Source organism: Portunus trituberculatus, chromosome 28, assembly GCF_017591435.1.
Source record: "Portunus trituberculatus isolate SZX2019 chromosome 28, ASM1759143v1, whole genome shotgun sequence".
Lineage (NCBI taxonomy): Eukaryota > Metazoa > Arthropoda > Malacostraca > Decapoda > Portunidae > Portunus > Portunus trituberculatus.
The window spans coordinates 12,594,772-12,610,713 of record NC_059282.1 but is presented as its reverse complement, the minus strand read 5'-3'; the positions used below and the strand labels follow the sequence as shown (position 1 = coordinate 12,610,713).

Sequence of the window (15,942 nt, the reverse complement as noted above, 5' to 3'; positions counted from 1 at the left end):
TCATATAGGATTTCCACGAAAGGTAATTGTATACCTATGAAAGACTTATTTATAAATCCCCTGGGAACGATAATTTGCTTTGACCTCCGGTGAAAATAATAAACACCAGCATAAGAATCATAGACCCCCTGCAAAAGATAACTGTATAGATCTCTTGCGAAAGAAAACTACATAGAAACAAAATATGTTATAAATATACGAATCTGAACGCCCTATTAAGCCAGAGATGCATGATATCTTTCCGAAATCACATGTCTGGTATTCTTAATTACGACTCCGGTGACAGGTGTATAAAATAAGAAATCGGACGCAGGTTTTCGATCAGCTGGCCAGAGGTAAACACAGCATCTCGAGGTGGGTGTTATTTTACCCACCTCTACTGTTCTCCTGGGTAGTCTTTGCCTGCTCAGGTTATGTGTGTGTTTGAGGAAGGTGCTGATTGTGTTTCTGGGGTATGTCTTCTTGGAACAATTATGGAAACGTGGTTCTAATTTATGTCTGGGTGTGGCGTCTGGGTTTTCGATTATTTTGGCGCATTGCTGCATTTCTGCCATTCATTGCGGACCTCCTCACGCTTGATTGATTTTTCGGATACCTTTATTTTTGTACAAGCATGCCATCGCCCCTGTCTGGTATATATGTGCTTCGCGTCACAGAACGTACACCATTTGTGGAGGTCAGGTGGCTGGTAAGTGGTGTGGTTGGGTGTGCTGCAGTGACACACCCACAATCAGGGGTGTACAGGGTTTGCTACTGTCAAGACGTCACGTTTCTCCCGTCCCTCGTGTCTTAGGTTTGTCAAGTGAGCTCAGGTATATTGATTATCATCTTGGTTTGTCATTGTGTTGTGATGAGCTTGTATGTTATTTTCTTTTAACTGTGATCCTTGGTGCTGGAATGTTGGTCACTTGCAACATTATATTGGGAAATAAAGGTCCAGCTGGCTTCTCTCTAATGTTTTTTTTCAATGCAAGGGAGGTTAATACCTAGAATAAACTACAGATGAGGCTATGAACAGTTGGTCTGTGAACATTATTTAGATCCAAGTATAATTAATACAAAATAGAGAAGAAATATCCCATTACTTTTGCCTTTCACTTGAAAAACATCACCATTGCTGTATCGTTTTCACAAGAAATTGAGAGTCTGAAGAATTATTTCAAGAACTGTGTGGCAGTGTATCATTGCTGACTTGAGTATGGTACAGGAATCTTTTTCACCACTGGTTTACGCAAGGAATTCCTTGAATTATTTTTTTTATATGGTGCCAAGTATATAAATCATCACTTACGGTAACAGTTCTTTCCAAAATGTTTGGACTTTTTTCAGGTGATTGTCACTGACCCTGAATGCTAGCCCACAGGCTTTTGCGGCTGTTCCTGGTGACTGGAGTCTGTTCCCAGTCGAGCCTGCGCACCATCATGGCTTGGAGATCCCACGGCAGAGACAATGCAGACATGGTGCGGCACTTGAAAGGTGGGTGTGTTGTGGCAGGATGGGTGGCGGCTAAATTCTTTTTTTTGTTCTGATGTATCTTTATATCCATTCAAGTAACTTGTCTTTATTATTGCAAGTTTAAATGCTCTTGTAGTGTGTGGAATCTTGTGTTTGAGATTACAGAAGGCCTGTATCTAAGGTAGTGAGATAAATGATAAAATATCCAAAACACTACTTGACCTGAGCATTTACATGCATCTGCAGCCAACCAGATCATCCGCTCTGCTGAGGTGGAGCGAGTCATGCTACGGGTGGACCGTGGCAAGTACTCCAAGAACAACCCATACATGGACTCCCCGCAAGGCATTGGCTATGGGGTGACAATCAGTGCACCACACATGGTGTGTTTAGAATACTTAGTAGTTTTGCTGATTGTCAAAACTACAGACAGTGGAATTTATTAAATCTGAATATTTGTCCTAATACCTTTGTGTGAGAAAATGGGACTTATAAAGTAATGATGCTATATTTCAACAAAAATTTGATCAATGATAAGCATTCTCACCCCTCAGCATGCTCACGCCCTGGAGCTCCTGAGTGCCCACCTGAAGAAGGGTAACCGTGCCATGGATGTTGGATCTGGCAGCGGGTACCTCACAGCCTGCATGGCCCACATGGTAAGACCTATTTGGGAACGTTAAAGAAGGCATGATTTACAAGACTGAGCACAGCATTCAGTTTAGAGTAGAGAAGTCAGACCATTTTCAGTAGCAGTGATTACTTCATATTTTGAAGGTACAAAGAAAATAATTGTCTATTTTAGATGAAGGTATCCTTACATTTCAGTTGTGAGTATTCATATTAGTATAAAAATTAAACTGACATTAATGTAGCTTTTATACATTGGACAGAATAGAAATATTTGCAGTACTGTTGCTTGCACTATGAGGCAAATTGAACACTTGTAGGTTGGGGAGAGTGGTCGGGCCGTGGGGATTGACCACATCCCTGAACTCATCAAGATGGCTCAAGACAACATTGAGAAGGACAGTGCTGAGCTTCTGTCATCCAACACTATCAAACTTGTTGGTCAGTCAAACTTTGCCTGAGACTGCAACTTTTTATATTTCCTTAAATAATTTCCCCTTCCTTTCAGCAAATGTTTCATCTACTTTATTTTTCCCATTATAAACAAGGTTGATTAATGTGAAATAAATGAAATTCCATAATAGAAGTGAGAAAAAACTTTTGTGCGTTTCTCTTACATAGCATGGTGTGTGGGTGTGTCGTGAGGAGGTGTGAGGAAGGATTGCATGTGTCATAGATACATGTTGGTGTTTTTTAGTTGGTGATGGGCGGCAGGGGCACCCAGACGAGGCACCTTACAATGCCATTCACGTTGGAGCAGCGGCCCCAACCCTCCCTCAGGCTCTTGTGGAACAGCTGGCACCAGGCGGCCGACTAATCATTCCCATTGGTCCAGAGGGAGCCAATCAGAACTTAGAGCAGGTGAGTCTTTAGTGAGATTCTGACGGAATATTTTTATTGCATCATAGAATCAGAGGATATAAACTCACCACTGACCATTGCAGGAAACTACCAACATCACAATGATATCAATGATGGTCACTTTTGTTTTCTCAGATCGACAAACTTGAAGACGGCAGTGTAAAGCGGAAGGTCCTCATGGGAGTGATCTACGTGCCGCTCACTGACAAGGACTACCAGTGGCCAGGCAGGTTAGTGCGCAAGTGGAGGGCCAAAGTGAGGGTCCGTAAGGAGAGAAGGGAGAGGCAGGCAGCGGGTGAAGAGGAGGGCATGGCAAGCAAAGGAGAGGCTCAAGGAGAAGGAAAATAGGGTCATGAAAAAATAGTAAAGATGAAGAAAACATGGAAAAAGGAGAAATTAATGAAGGGGGAGAAAGAAGTGACTATGATTAAAGATATATACATATAGTGCAGTGATAAAGGATGTCTGAACTAAGTAGATAGTGATAGGTTGAGTCATGAGTGTAGAAAGTATTATTCAGAAAGTCTCCTATGTCACTGTAGAATGCATATTACTGTGTCCTCTTGAATTTTGTGCTGTTCGAGTTTCATGCTGAGTCATGACTTCTTATCTTGACTTTCACATGTCATCTCTTTGAGTTTTGTGTTTTGTCAAGTATGGGTAACATCTCCCTGCCACTGGTGCCACACACTGCCACAATGCAGGTCATGCCAATTTACATGGAAGAGGAGGAGAGACTGGTGCTGCACTACATGGCAACACCATTGCAAAAACACACACACAAATGAGAAGTGTCTCACTACTGCTTCAACATCACATTGTCACACTGCTGCATTACACAATGTGAGACAATAAATATGAATTTTTCAGTATTTTAAATAACACAAGTTTCGTGATCCTAGAATTTAGTGCCATAATATTGGAAGAAAGTAAGCATGAGACTTGAGAGGGTACTGTTCTTAATATGAGTAAGTAATAGGATTTTGTGATGATGTATCTAGAGTGCATATAGAATTAACAGAGTGTAGCTTTCATGAGCATTTAACAATAATGTGTGTCTGCTCCAGTACCTTGTTAAGGGATATACTGCTGTGTTGATTGGATTACAAATGAGTCATTAAAAAGCTTCTTATCAGAGTTGGAAACAGTATGTTTTGGACACAGTATTTTCCTTGTTGTTTTAGTGCGGTTCTCCCTCCCGTCACACACACACACACACACACACACACACACACACACACACACACACACACACACACACACACACACACACACACACACACACACACACACACACACACACACAACAGGTGGAGATACTGAGTGCAGCAGGCGTGCATCATAGGGTGTGGCGGGGGAGTACACCGCACCGTTTGTCTCTCATTCCACAGGCGGGAGCTGTGAGTCATGCCACCAGCTGAATCCTAATTCCTCCCAGGTGCTGCTCTCTCCTATAATTGCCACCACCACCACCACCACCACCAACGCTGCTGCACACTGCTCACCACCCACCACCACCACCCTGCCAGTCAACATGTGTCTGCCCCAATACCACCCATCACACCCCAGTATCTATTGAGGCACTTCATCCAGCAGCCTATACCTGCCCTTCCATGCAGTAGCCAGAGCACCATAGCTGCAGCACAAATTGCTTGTACCCCATCTCTGCTTGCATCCCAAACGGTGAGCAAGAAACCTCAACCTCAAATGCCTTTTTTTCTAACTGTTTGCTTGTGTGGGTGGCCTTGGCATTGAGACAGAGCTCTCACCACATCTAACTTGACATGATGAATGAGCGTTGCACAATTGAGAAATTAAGCAATGTGAAGCTTTACTGTTTTGGAAGAGAAAAGACATTTGTAACAGAAGTCTTGAAGCATCTGCTTTCAGTGTGTGAGTGATAAAACAGAACTTGTACACTATGATCACACTTCAAGCTTGCTCAAGGTTGCCTTTCATGTGTTTGGAGCTTGCGCTCTTTTGTTTGTCATGCCCCTAAGAAGGCAATGATTGTGTTGGGTATGGCTGAGGAGACTCACTAGATGGTTTTACACTAGTGCAGTTGTGTGACCAGATGTGTGGCCCAGAGAACAGTATTTTGCATGACTTAAACTATATTCAAACTAAAAGGCTACACAGTGTTACTGGTTCCCACACTGATAGTGAAAAAGCATTGAAAATAAACAAAAACAAAAAAGAAAAGATATTAGGTTTATGGTGGTTCCTTCTTTATGATACAGAGTGTAGCATTGAATTAACTTAGCTTATGTCTTGAATGACTCACTGAAATAACTTATTTTTGTTGTGTGTATGGAAGATGTGACAAAGGTATAGACTCATTAACTCTTTTCATGCTGGTGGCAGCTCTTCAGGAAAGTACAGTACAACAATATCCCACTAACAAAAGGTGGGAAGTGCAGTGATGGTTTGGCCACTTATGGAATACTCAGCTTCTTCAGAACATTGGTAGTGGGAAAATATTGAGTCTAATCTGGAATCAAAAGTATAGTGGCCACCATTCACAAGTTTTGAACAGATGGGGAGGATGTGTAGATGCAAACTCTTAGTTAATGCTTATAGTCTTGGGAAATATGACATACAGCCATCTTGCTGTCTGAACCATCACTGTACTCCCTTACTTTTTTAGATTTATGTTTATAAACACTTATTAAAGTTATTGATACTTAGATTCTTATAATCATAATTTCATGATGGTGTAATGTGTAAAGGTGTGCACGATGAGGAATCACATTACTTGTACTAGATTTCCTTCGGAAAATTTTAAAACAAGTTACTAAATCAAGCGTTTTAATTTCTTTAAAATTATGTCCAGTGACAGTGATTTTAGTAAACCATTTGCTCAAGATTATTTTTTTCTTCTCAGTTTTCATCTTTCTACATATACAAAATTCAGTGAACTTTCCTGATAGTGACATCCGCCAGCTGACAGAGGTTATGGTGTGTATACGGGAGTGTTGTAATACTGACTGCCATGGAGAGGAATTGTTGTGAATCAGAGTTTGAAACAAGTGTGAAAGAATTGGTTATTCAATATATATTAATTTTCAAATAGTAAGGCTGTGATAGTATCATGGAGATATAGAATACATATATTTGTTCATATACAGCTTTTCCATATGAATGGTAATGTGACAGGGAAGAAGAGAGGATTGTATTTTAAGTATTTCTGTACAGTCTCAAGAAACTCCTTTCATTTCTTGCTGTCTGAGTCTAGGAAGTGGGTGACTTGTGTAAATAAAGTACATAGGTATGTGCCCATAGATTCTTCAACTATGTTCAGTAGTGTAACTCAAGCTCGTGTTTATTATGGAACACCTTGTGCTCCCAGATGTTGCATGTCTGTAGGATGCATTCTCTTGATTGTTGATGTGTTTGCTCCTCCAAACATTTAGTTGAGTTACAAGTGTCACCAAACACCACGGAAGGTGTTGTGTGACGCTTGGTCCCCACATTGCTGAGGGTCACAGTCCCAAGATGACCACAGGAATCACTGATAACCACCACCAGTATGGGAAGATGTGCACTTGTTCACAGTACATCATTGTTTGTCATAATAAATTTCAACACTTCCATAATAAGTACTGGAATGACAAAATAAGCATGGTAGCATGCATTATTTATTGTTTTATATATTTGTGTGCCAGAGTTCATATAGCCTAGTTTAGTTGATAATGGAAAATAATTTTGTTTTCACTCATCTCAGATGTACAATTGTAAGAAAAGAATTATACGGATTAGTTTAACTCATTAGTAAGAAACCTGGAGCCTTTAAGATTTATTTATTTATTTATTTATTTATTTTTTTTTTTTGGCAAACTTTCATAGAATATCTGTGAACCATAGTAATGGAAGACACTGGCAGGTTACATCCCTGGTTGCTGGTTCAAGGCATGATGCACAGTGTGATGACTCCATTACACACTTGTCTGCTATGCAATTCTAATGAATTTGTAAAGTGTAGCACAGAACGACTGTGTGCTATCAAATTCACTGCCTGTCTTCTGGAAGATAACTGTTGGCAGGAATCTTAATTCCCTTAAAAGCAATAGTTCTTTGCATGGATAGATTATACTTTATTTATCTTATTTATTTATTTTTTCAAATTACTATTTTCATTTTCTATTTATTTTTTGCCTAATTATTTATTTATTTGATTTTATTTTTTTGCCTACTTATTTATTTATTTATATATATATATATATATATATATATATATATATATATATATATATATATATATATATATATATATATATATTTTTTTTTTTTTTTTTTTTTTTAATAAGACCCCTCTCATATAATGCTACCAGGAACTGCCACTAATTACCTCCCATAGCTTTCAATGCAGCCTTTCATACGATGCCACCACAGTGGTGTGGGCAGGTAACTGCCACTGGAGGGTTGGGCTTACACAACCACACCATTGGCAAGTGGCAGCCAGTGGTTGCATTATATGAAAGGGACACAAAAATATTCCTCTATGTGTGCTTGTAGTCAGCAAAAAAAAATTTCAGTGTTAGAATAGAATGGCTAGAAATATTAATTTCTTATGCGCCACGCTTTATAAGAGATCATACTCAGATTTATTTTTCTGAGGATCATATAACTTAGTTACCATTAAAGCTTGTAGGCAAAGTGCCTGGTGCTGGTAAAAGACTTATTAAACTGTTGTAGTGCGAACACTTCTCTTTTCTGAATGAGAGAACGAGTGCAAGCAGGTTTTTAACACAACCCTTGTACTTAACGCTATTTATCATCCTTGTTCCACAACTTTGATTAAAATTTCTCTTCAAAACCCCCAAATTCTAGTTTTTAAAATTTCCTGTAATGAGTAAAATGGAAGAAATCAGTTTAAAAATAATCAGTGTAATATAATGACTCACTGACAAGGCAATGGAATGTGAGGTCAAACTTTTCATCATTGCAGTGTTTGAGGAAGGGAGGAAACACTGAAGACTGCCTTAGTAATCATCACACTTAAGTCACAGCCATGTGCACGTAACATTGTTGAACATGACAATACGAATGACTAGAATTAATTTTTCATACTTTGTTTCTTTCTCAATGATCTTCTGACCTTCTCTCCATGTATCTTGCAACTTGAACATACATAACTAAACCTTTTGTTTGCCATTCCTGTAAATCCCTACTTTGTGACAAATTCTGTCACCAATTGTAAGCAAAAATGTTCTTTGTGAAATGATGGACACATGCAGGCTGTCTAATGCTGCTGTTCATGGTGTCATCCAGCCCAGGTGATGTATATTGCGCAGCACTGACTTCTGCAATACCTGCCTCTAAGGAGTGCGAGAATAAAGCTCTTGAGATTGCTTTTTCTCTTAAATTTTGTATTCATATGTGGTATTACAGTATTTCCTAATGTGGCAAAGTCAAATATCATGTACCATACATTGTGTGAGATATTGTCACTCATAGTTGTTTTCTGAAATGGCCTTAGCTTGGCTACAATGCTCAACACATGGTGTTATTAAGGGGGGTAAAAGCTGGAGTGACTTAAGTTTGATGCAGCCATTAGAAGTGTGTAGTAAATAAAATGCGCATATTAAAATCACACTAATATTGAGTCACCTTACTATTGCCATATCAATACATCCACTCTCCCCACCAAAAATAGAAAATAATAATAATAAGGAAAGAAGAGGCTGAAGCTAGAATTAATCACATAAATATAATGCATTACTGCAGTAACTGCTGAGAATACAGAATTATATATGCAACAGTTTCCAAGCTTAGATATGTAATGAACCAAACTAGTAAAATAATGATGACATTAAGGTTCAGTATATAACATAACATACATCACTGAGGGAGCACAACCACACATTAAAATGTCATGTATACAGAATGCTGTAATTGTGGGATGTTAGTTTTAATATATTAATGATAGTTGACATTTGATACCATTTCCTTCATAAGTTACCCTGTGTTATGCTGTAAATCATTTGTGACATTTATGTAACAATGTAATGTAATTAATAAAACTTAATATGTCTATAGAGGACTCAAGCAACAAAATATTCACAAGCAGAATGAACTGGCTGTCCACTCAATACTTGAGGACTGAGCTACACTAAGTAAACATTCCAGTGATAAAGCCATCTTCTCATTACATACTTTATTTTGTCTTTCCCTGTATGAATAAGGAAGTGTCTACAATCAAACTATGTGCCTGCAAACACTTCCTGAAGACTATGCGGAATAACCAAATGTGCATTCCCTGTCCTTGTACACACTGTAATTCATCTTACTTTCTGACCATGTGCTACCAAAAACATTTAAAATATTAAATTAATTAGCCCTTCCTGATGAGTTATGAATTTTATATTATTGTATTCTAAAAAAAATTAATCATTCAAAGCAGTAATGAGGGACTCTGGTTATGAACCTTATCACTAAGTTTCAAATTTATGTGAAGTATCTGGTTCCAAGGATCTTGGATAAAATCTTTGGAGCTTTACAGCAATATTAAGTCAATTGCAGACTTGATCTCTTGAATAATTTCAGGTTTTTGCATCTGTTTTGTAATTCCAACAATAAAAGCACACAAGCCTACCATTGTGCTAATATCTAATCATGTTCATAACAATTGTGCTTGTACAGCAAAGTAAAACATGAATACATTCAGATGATATCACACACTTGTATTACATATGTATACATAATAGGTGTGTCAGCTATGTACATCAGACATCCTCCTGCTCCCATCATCATAGAGAGAGTCAAAATGAGCGCAAGTCAGTGTGCAGTCAAAAAAGACAAATGAGACTGAGGAATGTTTACTTTTGTTATTTTCTCTGAATCTGATCCTGAACATAACTGACTACAAACTTAGTCATACTGTAATAAAAGTAACAGTCTCAAGGGGTTTTATCATTGTACTGTTATCTGGTTATGCCTTAAATGTAGCAGAAAAGTAAGTAAAATTAAATAAATAAATAAATACAGAATAGATCAATCAAAACAGTTTTTTGTCTGACACGCAAAGTGATGGGAAGACTTCAACATCACTACTATTTCTAAATAAATAGTGAAGAATAAGTAAACGAATAGTGTTGTTAACAATTGACACATTCCAAAACTATTTACACAATTACTACATAAAGACAATGCATAGTGAAAGCATTTGTTAGGAGGGATTGGTGTTAATGTGACTAATAATCTGTTGTCTTCCCCACAACAAAGTCACTCAATAAAGAATTACAATCTCTATGCCATGTAGAGAATAGCAAGAGCCATGATGTGAAATGAGCTGCACTCACTTCCAACCAACTGACCAGAGTAAAGATATCTCAAAAGTGCCTGGCTGGTGGTGTCTGCTCTTCCCAGCTACTGTGTAATGGAGTGGCAGTGCTCTGCTCCTATATCTTGCGGAGACTTTGAGACCTGGAGGTGCCTTACCCTAGATGTCACTTCATTATTTTCTTTGATATTGATAGTTACAAACTCTAAATACTAATAATAAGTATAAAATTAAATTAAATGGCAACACTAATATTCCTTTGCCACCAGGTACATATTGCACTCCACAATAAGAAAACAATTTGTACATCACCATGAATAATCATGTGCCTTGTAATATTGAACAAAAATTTGCACAAAAAAGCAGTATAAGTACTTACCATACTATATCTGTCCAAACTCTTCAAAGATCTCTGTTAGTTACAGTTGTAATGCATTTGTACAAAAAGTAGACAAAGAACTAGTCACCGGCAAGCTAGAGACTCAAATGCAAAATTCACGCTAACTATATTACACTAACAATTATCATTGCAATAAATCCAAAAACTCTGTCTTACTATCTGAAATCATCAATAAGAAGTGCAAGCTCTCACAGCTATTATGAGTTCAGGTGGGTTCACACATGTCAATGTGTAACTGAAATTGCAAGTTGCTAAAAGTATCGACTGACCCCTTCTAGTCAGAAAATGTTCACACATAGCGACTGGAAAGTATCAGCTGGTTGACAGGAAGTGAATGTAAACAAACAGTTACCTAACAAGATATCTTCCTCTGGTGACGATGATGACTGCGATCAAATCAAATCATCACAAGTATTCAGTCCTCACCTCCAACAACACCCTGCATAGAAGGAAGCAGTCATTGGAAAGTGGCAGCTATTTCATTGAACACCAATTTGTGTAAGCTTTTTTTACTGTAGAATTCAGTTTTAGGATCCCAGATGTGCTCTTTTTCCCTCATCAACTGGTTTTTCCAGTTACTAGGCATGATATTCAGTCAGAAACTCTACCAACTTACAATTTCTGTCACATATTGACACATGTGAAGCTGCCTTTAGTCATGATCTTTTATTAGATCATATGTTCAGACACATTAAACTGAGAGATAAAGCAGTGATTTTTTTTTTTTTTTTTTTGTGTGTGTGTGTGTGTGTGTGTGTGTGTGTTCTTGAAGGTGTTCACCTAAGAGCATCCTAATGAAGATGTCCCTGCCCTGGCCTTTGAATCAGTCTGACAATGAGACCTGTAACACCAGGCAACAGTAACCACAAAGTGTTCTACCAGGGATGAGGCGGCAGTGATGATAGGAGTAAAGAAGCTGCCAAAGGCAGACTAACTTATGTACAGTCATACTATCTGTCTCTTTCTTTTTTACACTTTCCCTCTGAGAGCATCATGAAAAGAGGCAGAAAAAAATTTCTTTATCCAAACATTCCTCTCCTAGTACTTCCCAGCTTTCTCATGCACACCCTATGGAAATGATTCATCACTCGGAATTTTTGTTTCATCTTTGCTAGTAAGACAATGCTATCTGAAAACAGACATGTTACCTCAGCCCATCACACTTCATTGTTTTACATATGGTATACTCTAAAAATATTGTGCACTGTCTGCACATTTATGTATAGAATTGTCAGCTATATATCACTAAAATAAAATACACATTATTAGTAAATAAAAACCTTCAATAAAAATATGATATATTGAGTTATATGATGTGTGTTAAGTGTACTATTCAATTAGTGTCATAGAGAGGAACAAGCTTAGCTAGAAAAGTTGCTCCAGTCTAAAAGTAGATAAAGAAAAATTACTTCAGTCCCACTAATAATTAAGATAAGATATCTCAAGGATGAATATTCACTTCAGAATTAGTCTAAAAATAGTACAGCTTACTTTCAATACATGTCCATTGATAAACCAGGATATTGTCCTTGAATCCCCTTGACCACTCCCTTTCCACTGTCTTTTATGTATCTAATCTATTATGATTGTCTGCCAGTCCTTTATTCAAATCTTGTGTCACCATTATTATCCAGTCTGAATCATCAACAAAGGTATAAAAGCATGGCTAGCTTCTATAGAACTTATCAATGTAGCCAGTGAGTGAGATCTCAGGTATATGGAAACACTTATGGGCATTTTCCACCTTGGTTCTTCTCACTCCAGCAATGGTAGTGCCTGCAATAACACAAACTTATAGGTATCAGCCAATAAGGCAAAGCAGTCTTCAGGATTAGCTTGAATATTCTAGTCATGAAGCTGCTGTAATAATTAAAACAAAATATGACACCATGAAGATATACTGATCAACAACATGAATACTGCTACAACATAAAAACTCCACCTCTACACTGCAAACAATAATGACTCACTTTTAGAGCGGAGCAAGTTGTACTGACAGAGAGCATGAAGCAGCAGACGCTCAAAGCTACTCAGCTCAGAGGTGATGTAGATGGCCAGAGGGTCATTCCCAAATGCCTCCACAATTTCTTCCTCGAGGTATGATAGAACTCCCTGAAGTTATAATTAATTCAAGTTATAACTCAAGTTATAATAAACTTATAATAAACTCAATTACGAAACACTATCCTGAAAAGAAACTGTTCACTTCTAAGTCCTCTCAATTGCATGAGAGAGAGAGAGAGAGAGAGAGAGAGAGAGAGAGAGAGAGAGAGAGAGAGAGAGAGAGAGAGAGAGAGAGAGAGTTGTGGTAATTTAGATTCAACTAGAAAAATAAGAAAATAAAGACAGAAAAAAAACTCACCAGAGGGAGATGTTTCTTCTTGAGCAGTGACTGCAGCTGGGCCTCCATCATGGAGAACCTGTGTGCCTCACTGTAAGCAGGGTGAACGTGGCGGCAGTCACTCATCTGTGGCACCACTGTGAAACCTGCAGCCAAGGGGAGTGTCACTCAAATGGCACATGCACCTAATGTGTGTCTGGTTAATGTTGTGGTATGCTGAGGGGGGGGAGGGGTTATGGTAATAATTTGCCGTTACAATGATATCGGGTTATCAGTTATCCAAGAATTATTTTTCCTGCATATTCAATTCATCAGTACGTATCACCTTTTTAAATTCCAAATGAGCAATAATTGATCATTTTAGTTTTTGGAAAATGAGCGTGTTGAAGTTTTAACTTTCAAAATAAATTTTTACTTAAAATAATACTTTACATTAGTGAAGAGATAGAGAGATAGGATAAACATTAAATTTTATTTCTTTCAAATATTTTTCGAAGTTTTCAAAGGTAAAGTTAAAAAAATCAAGATATCAATTATTTTACTTAATCTGTTAATGTCATTATCACTAGCACTGGAATTTTAGATTTATTGATTTGTAGGTTACAGAGCAATACATTCATTGACAGTAATTGATTATTATTAGTTATTGCTGATTAGGTCACCATCATCAATTTATTAGTTATCATAATAATTTTTTTCTTTATCATGCCCAGCTATGGAGGTGTGAGCCATATCAGTGTGTCGATCCCTTCAGTGATGGCTAGTGAAAGGACAACACTCATGAGAACTCAGACCTAGTCTTCTGGATGTTTAATGTTTAATATTCTGGTATTCTGAAAGCACCACTCAAGAAAACATGTAGGTACTAAACACTGATCTGCTTTACATTTTGAGATGACACACAAATACACACAAACCTTCTGCATTAGGGAGATTTTCCTCCATAGTGTCTGAATTTATTTGGGTGAAGGAGAACCCGCCTACACTGTTTCGGCCAGCCTTCTCCTGTGTCTTGGTTGCCACACTCTCCAGGTACTCCCGTTGCTCTTGCTCAGGGCGAGTGATGAAGTGTTGCCAAATCTGAGAATAGTTGTAAGGCTCTTCAAGGCTTGAAGCACTTTAATTTATGATCAGTAGTTACATAGTATAATAAATAACTGCTGTGTGTTTAAGCTGCAATAAAAGGAATGTCTTGTACTCACCCTCATGTTGTTGCAGTCAGTGAGCAGTTTGGTGAAGGCATTGTCAGCTTTGGGAAGGAAATCAGCAATGGTAGGCTCCAAGGCATCCTCCATCTCATCCTCCACCAATGTCTGCAGTGCTCGGGCTGGAAAAGAAATAATTGACCAATTAATTGATTTTTAAAAATATCATAGTAGAACAAACTCATGAAGACCATTGACAGTTTCAAGGAAGGTTCACATGATAAATGTATGGATAATAATGAGATGGTAAATTTTAAGGTTTAGAATCTGCCTTGTATTATTTGTCAACTGTTCTTTAGCAGTCTCCTTATTTCAAGTGATTACTGCTTACCAATGTCACATCAAACCGATAATCGGAGTGCGTGCAGAGAAAAGTGTACCACACCAACACTGCCTCTGATGTAGAGTGAGTGTGCTCACCATTGCTGGCCCTCCTGCTGCGGCGGGCTCCGGCATGCCGGCTGCGGTGGTGCTGCTCCAGACGCTGCAGGAGCTGGGCTGGGTCTCGTCGCTGCGGGACTTGAAGCACCGGGACCTCCTCTGCTGTTGGCTGAGGCTCAGGGGGAGGTGTGGAGGGCTGGCTAATTCCAAGTCTGGCAATACATACACAGGGATGAATATAGGAAAGTAGTTAACTTTACAAACAAATTTGGATCACACTGAAGAGAACAACTAGACTTTCAAAAATTGCTGCAGCATCATAAATTGTTTGCAGTGAGTACTCAGAATGAAAAGCTCTCTCTCTGGATGTGGTGTAATAAAAGCCATGTTGTGACAGGTGAAAGAGTAACATGTTATAACACAACATGCATACTGTTATAAAAGGTTTCCCAGTAATATTTATTGGCAACATAAAGCAAATGGTGACAAAAATTTGACCAGTAGAACTAACAATGTCTGACAGACTGACAAGTAAATGTTAAAAAGGACGCTGAAGGTCATGCAAAAAGACGGAACTGTTCCTTACGAGTTGATAGACTCATCGCTGAAGCTGATGACTGGTGCCCTATTGAAGGCCTTCCTGATGACACCCATGGCGAGGCAGTCCTGGTGTTGTGAGAGTGTAAGGAGTGTGGGGCAGGGCAAGGGGCACGCTTGTGTTTTGTTTACAGCAGCCAGCTGACTCGCTGAGTTGGAGGGGGATGGGCGGCGGGCGGGGAGGTTGACACCTGATACGCGGGACAAATATTGCCTGCTGGCTCTAAACGTCACCCAAACTTACTTTCTTTGGTCATCAGATTCAAAAATAATATTTTGTAAAAAGATTTTTATTTGAGTGCTTGTTATATGACATGTTATGGAAGAAAAAACAATAACGAATCCTTCTATTTACGATACCTGCCAATTATAGTTGTGTATTTCACCACTTGGTATAATAAGTCAAAGTGATAATAGGATAAAATAATGTGCATCTTCGAAAGACTCCTGCATACCAATAAATATTTCACCACGTGATACCAAGTCATCAGCCATAGAGCTATATAATATAGGCTATAATATATTTATGGATGAAAAAAATAAATAAATAATAATAATAGAAAATTTACAAACTGAAGGATTCTTTGGATTAGTTTTATCTTTACCACACTCACACTTGTCAATATGCGACTGAAATTGAAAGTCGGTAAGGTTTCCTACTGAATATCAGTGCCTAACGACTGAAAAACAGTCGTAAAACAAGACCGACATGTTGGTCTTGTTCAGTCAATTTGCGAATTTGTTTACACTGTGACGTCACGGAGAAAGGTTTGAAAATGTGGTGCCTAGA

General features: G+C 38.3%; 2 protein-coding genes across 11 annotated transcripts; one reads left to right on the top strand and one right to left on the bottom strand.

Moving 5' to 3' along the window:
- The first annotated feature begins 185 nt into the window (after window positions 1-185).
- LOC123510175 (protein-L-isoaspartate(D-aspartate) O-methyltransferase-like) lies at window positions 186-6,710 on the top strand. 10 transcript variants are annotated; one of them, XM_045265049.1, is made up of 8 exons: window positions 186-335; window positions 1,357-1,476; window positions 1,702-1,838; window positions 2,010-2,114; window positions 2,406-2,526; window positions 2,783-2,946; window positions 3,082-3,176; window positions 4,338-6,710. In XM_045265049.1, the coding sequence occupies exons 2-8, from the start codon at window positions 1,422-1,424 to the stop codon at window positions 4,348-4,350; spliced, it is 690 nt and encodes a 229-aa protein (XP_045120984.1). In that variant the 5' UTR covers window positions 186-335; window positions 1,357-1,421; the 3' UTR covers window positions 4,351-6,710. The 10 variants fall into 10 exon arrangements, with proteins under 10 accessions (XP_045120984.1, XP_045120979.1, XP_045120977.1 ...); XM_045265044.1 differs by having other exon boundaries at window positions 187-335; window positions 1,330-1,476; XM_045265042.1 differs by having other exon boundaries at window positions 218-354; window positions 1,330-1,476.
- Window positions 6,711-11,367: 4,657 nt separating this feature from the next.
- On the bottom strand, window positions 11,368-15,352 carry LOC123510095 (R3H domain-containing protein 4-like). Its single transcript, XM_045264895.1, has 7 exons — window positions 15,142-15,352; window positions 14,595-14,767; window positions 14,172-14,296; window positions 13,887-14,049; window positions 12,991-13,115; window positions 12,599-12,740; window positions 11,368-12,404 (listed from the first exon to the last, which is right to left on the bottom strand). The coding sequence occupies exons 1-7, from the start codon at window positions 15,207-15,209 to the stop codon at window positions 12,295-12,297; spliced, it is 906 nt and encodes a 301-aa protein (XP_045120830.1). The 5' UTR covers window positions 15,210-15,352; the 3' UTR covers window positions 11,368-12,294.
- Window positions 15,353-15,942: the final 590 nt, after the last annotated feature.

What these genes read in the sequence shown, in the direction of transcription:
- LOC123510175 (XM_045265044.1), top strand. Translation starts at nt 1,350, where the DNA reads ATGCTAGCCCACAGGCTTTTGCGGCTGTTCCTGGTGACTGGAGTCTGT. An exon ending in CAGCCTGCATGGCCCACATG is followed by an intron (nt 2,115 to 2,405) that starts GTAAGACCTATT and finishes GAACACTTGTAG; the next exon opens with GTTGGGGAGAGTGGTCGGGC. An exon ending in CAACACTATCAAACTTGTTG is followed by an intron (nt 2,527 to 2,782) that starts GTCAGTCAAACT and finishes GGTGTTTTTTAG; the next exon opens with TTGGTGATGGGCGGCAGGGG.
- LOC123510095 (XM_045264895.1), bottom strand. Translation starts at nt 15,209, where the DNA reads ATGGGTGTCATCAGGAAGGCCTTCAATAGGGCACCAGTCATCAGCTTC. An exon ending in CAGCAGGAGGGCCAGCAATG is followed by an intron (nt 14,297 to 14,594) that starts GTGAGCACACTC and finishes TTTCTTTTCCAG; the next exon opens with CCCGAGCACTGCAGACATTG. An exon ending in CTGACTGCAACAACATGAGG is followed by an intron (nt 14,050 to 14,171) that starts GTGAGTACAAGA and finishes AACTATTCTCAG; the next exon opens with ATTTGGCAACACTTCATCAC.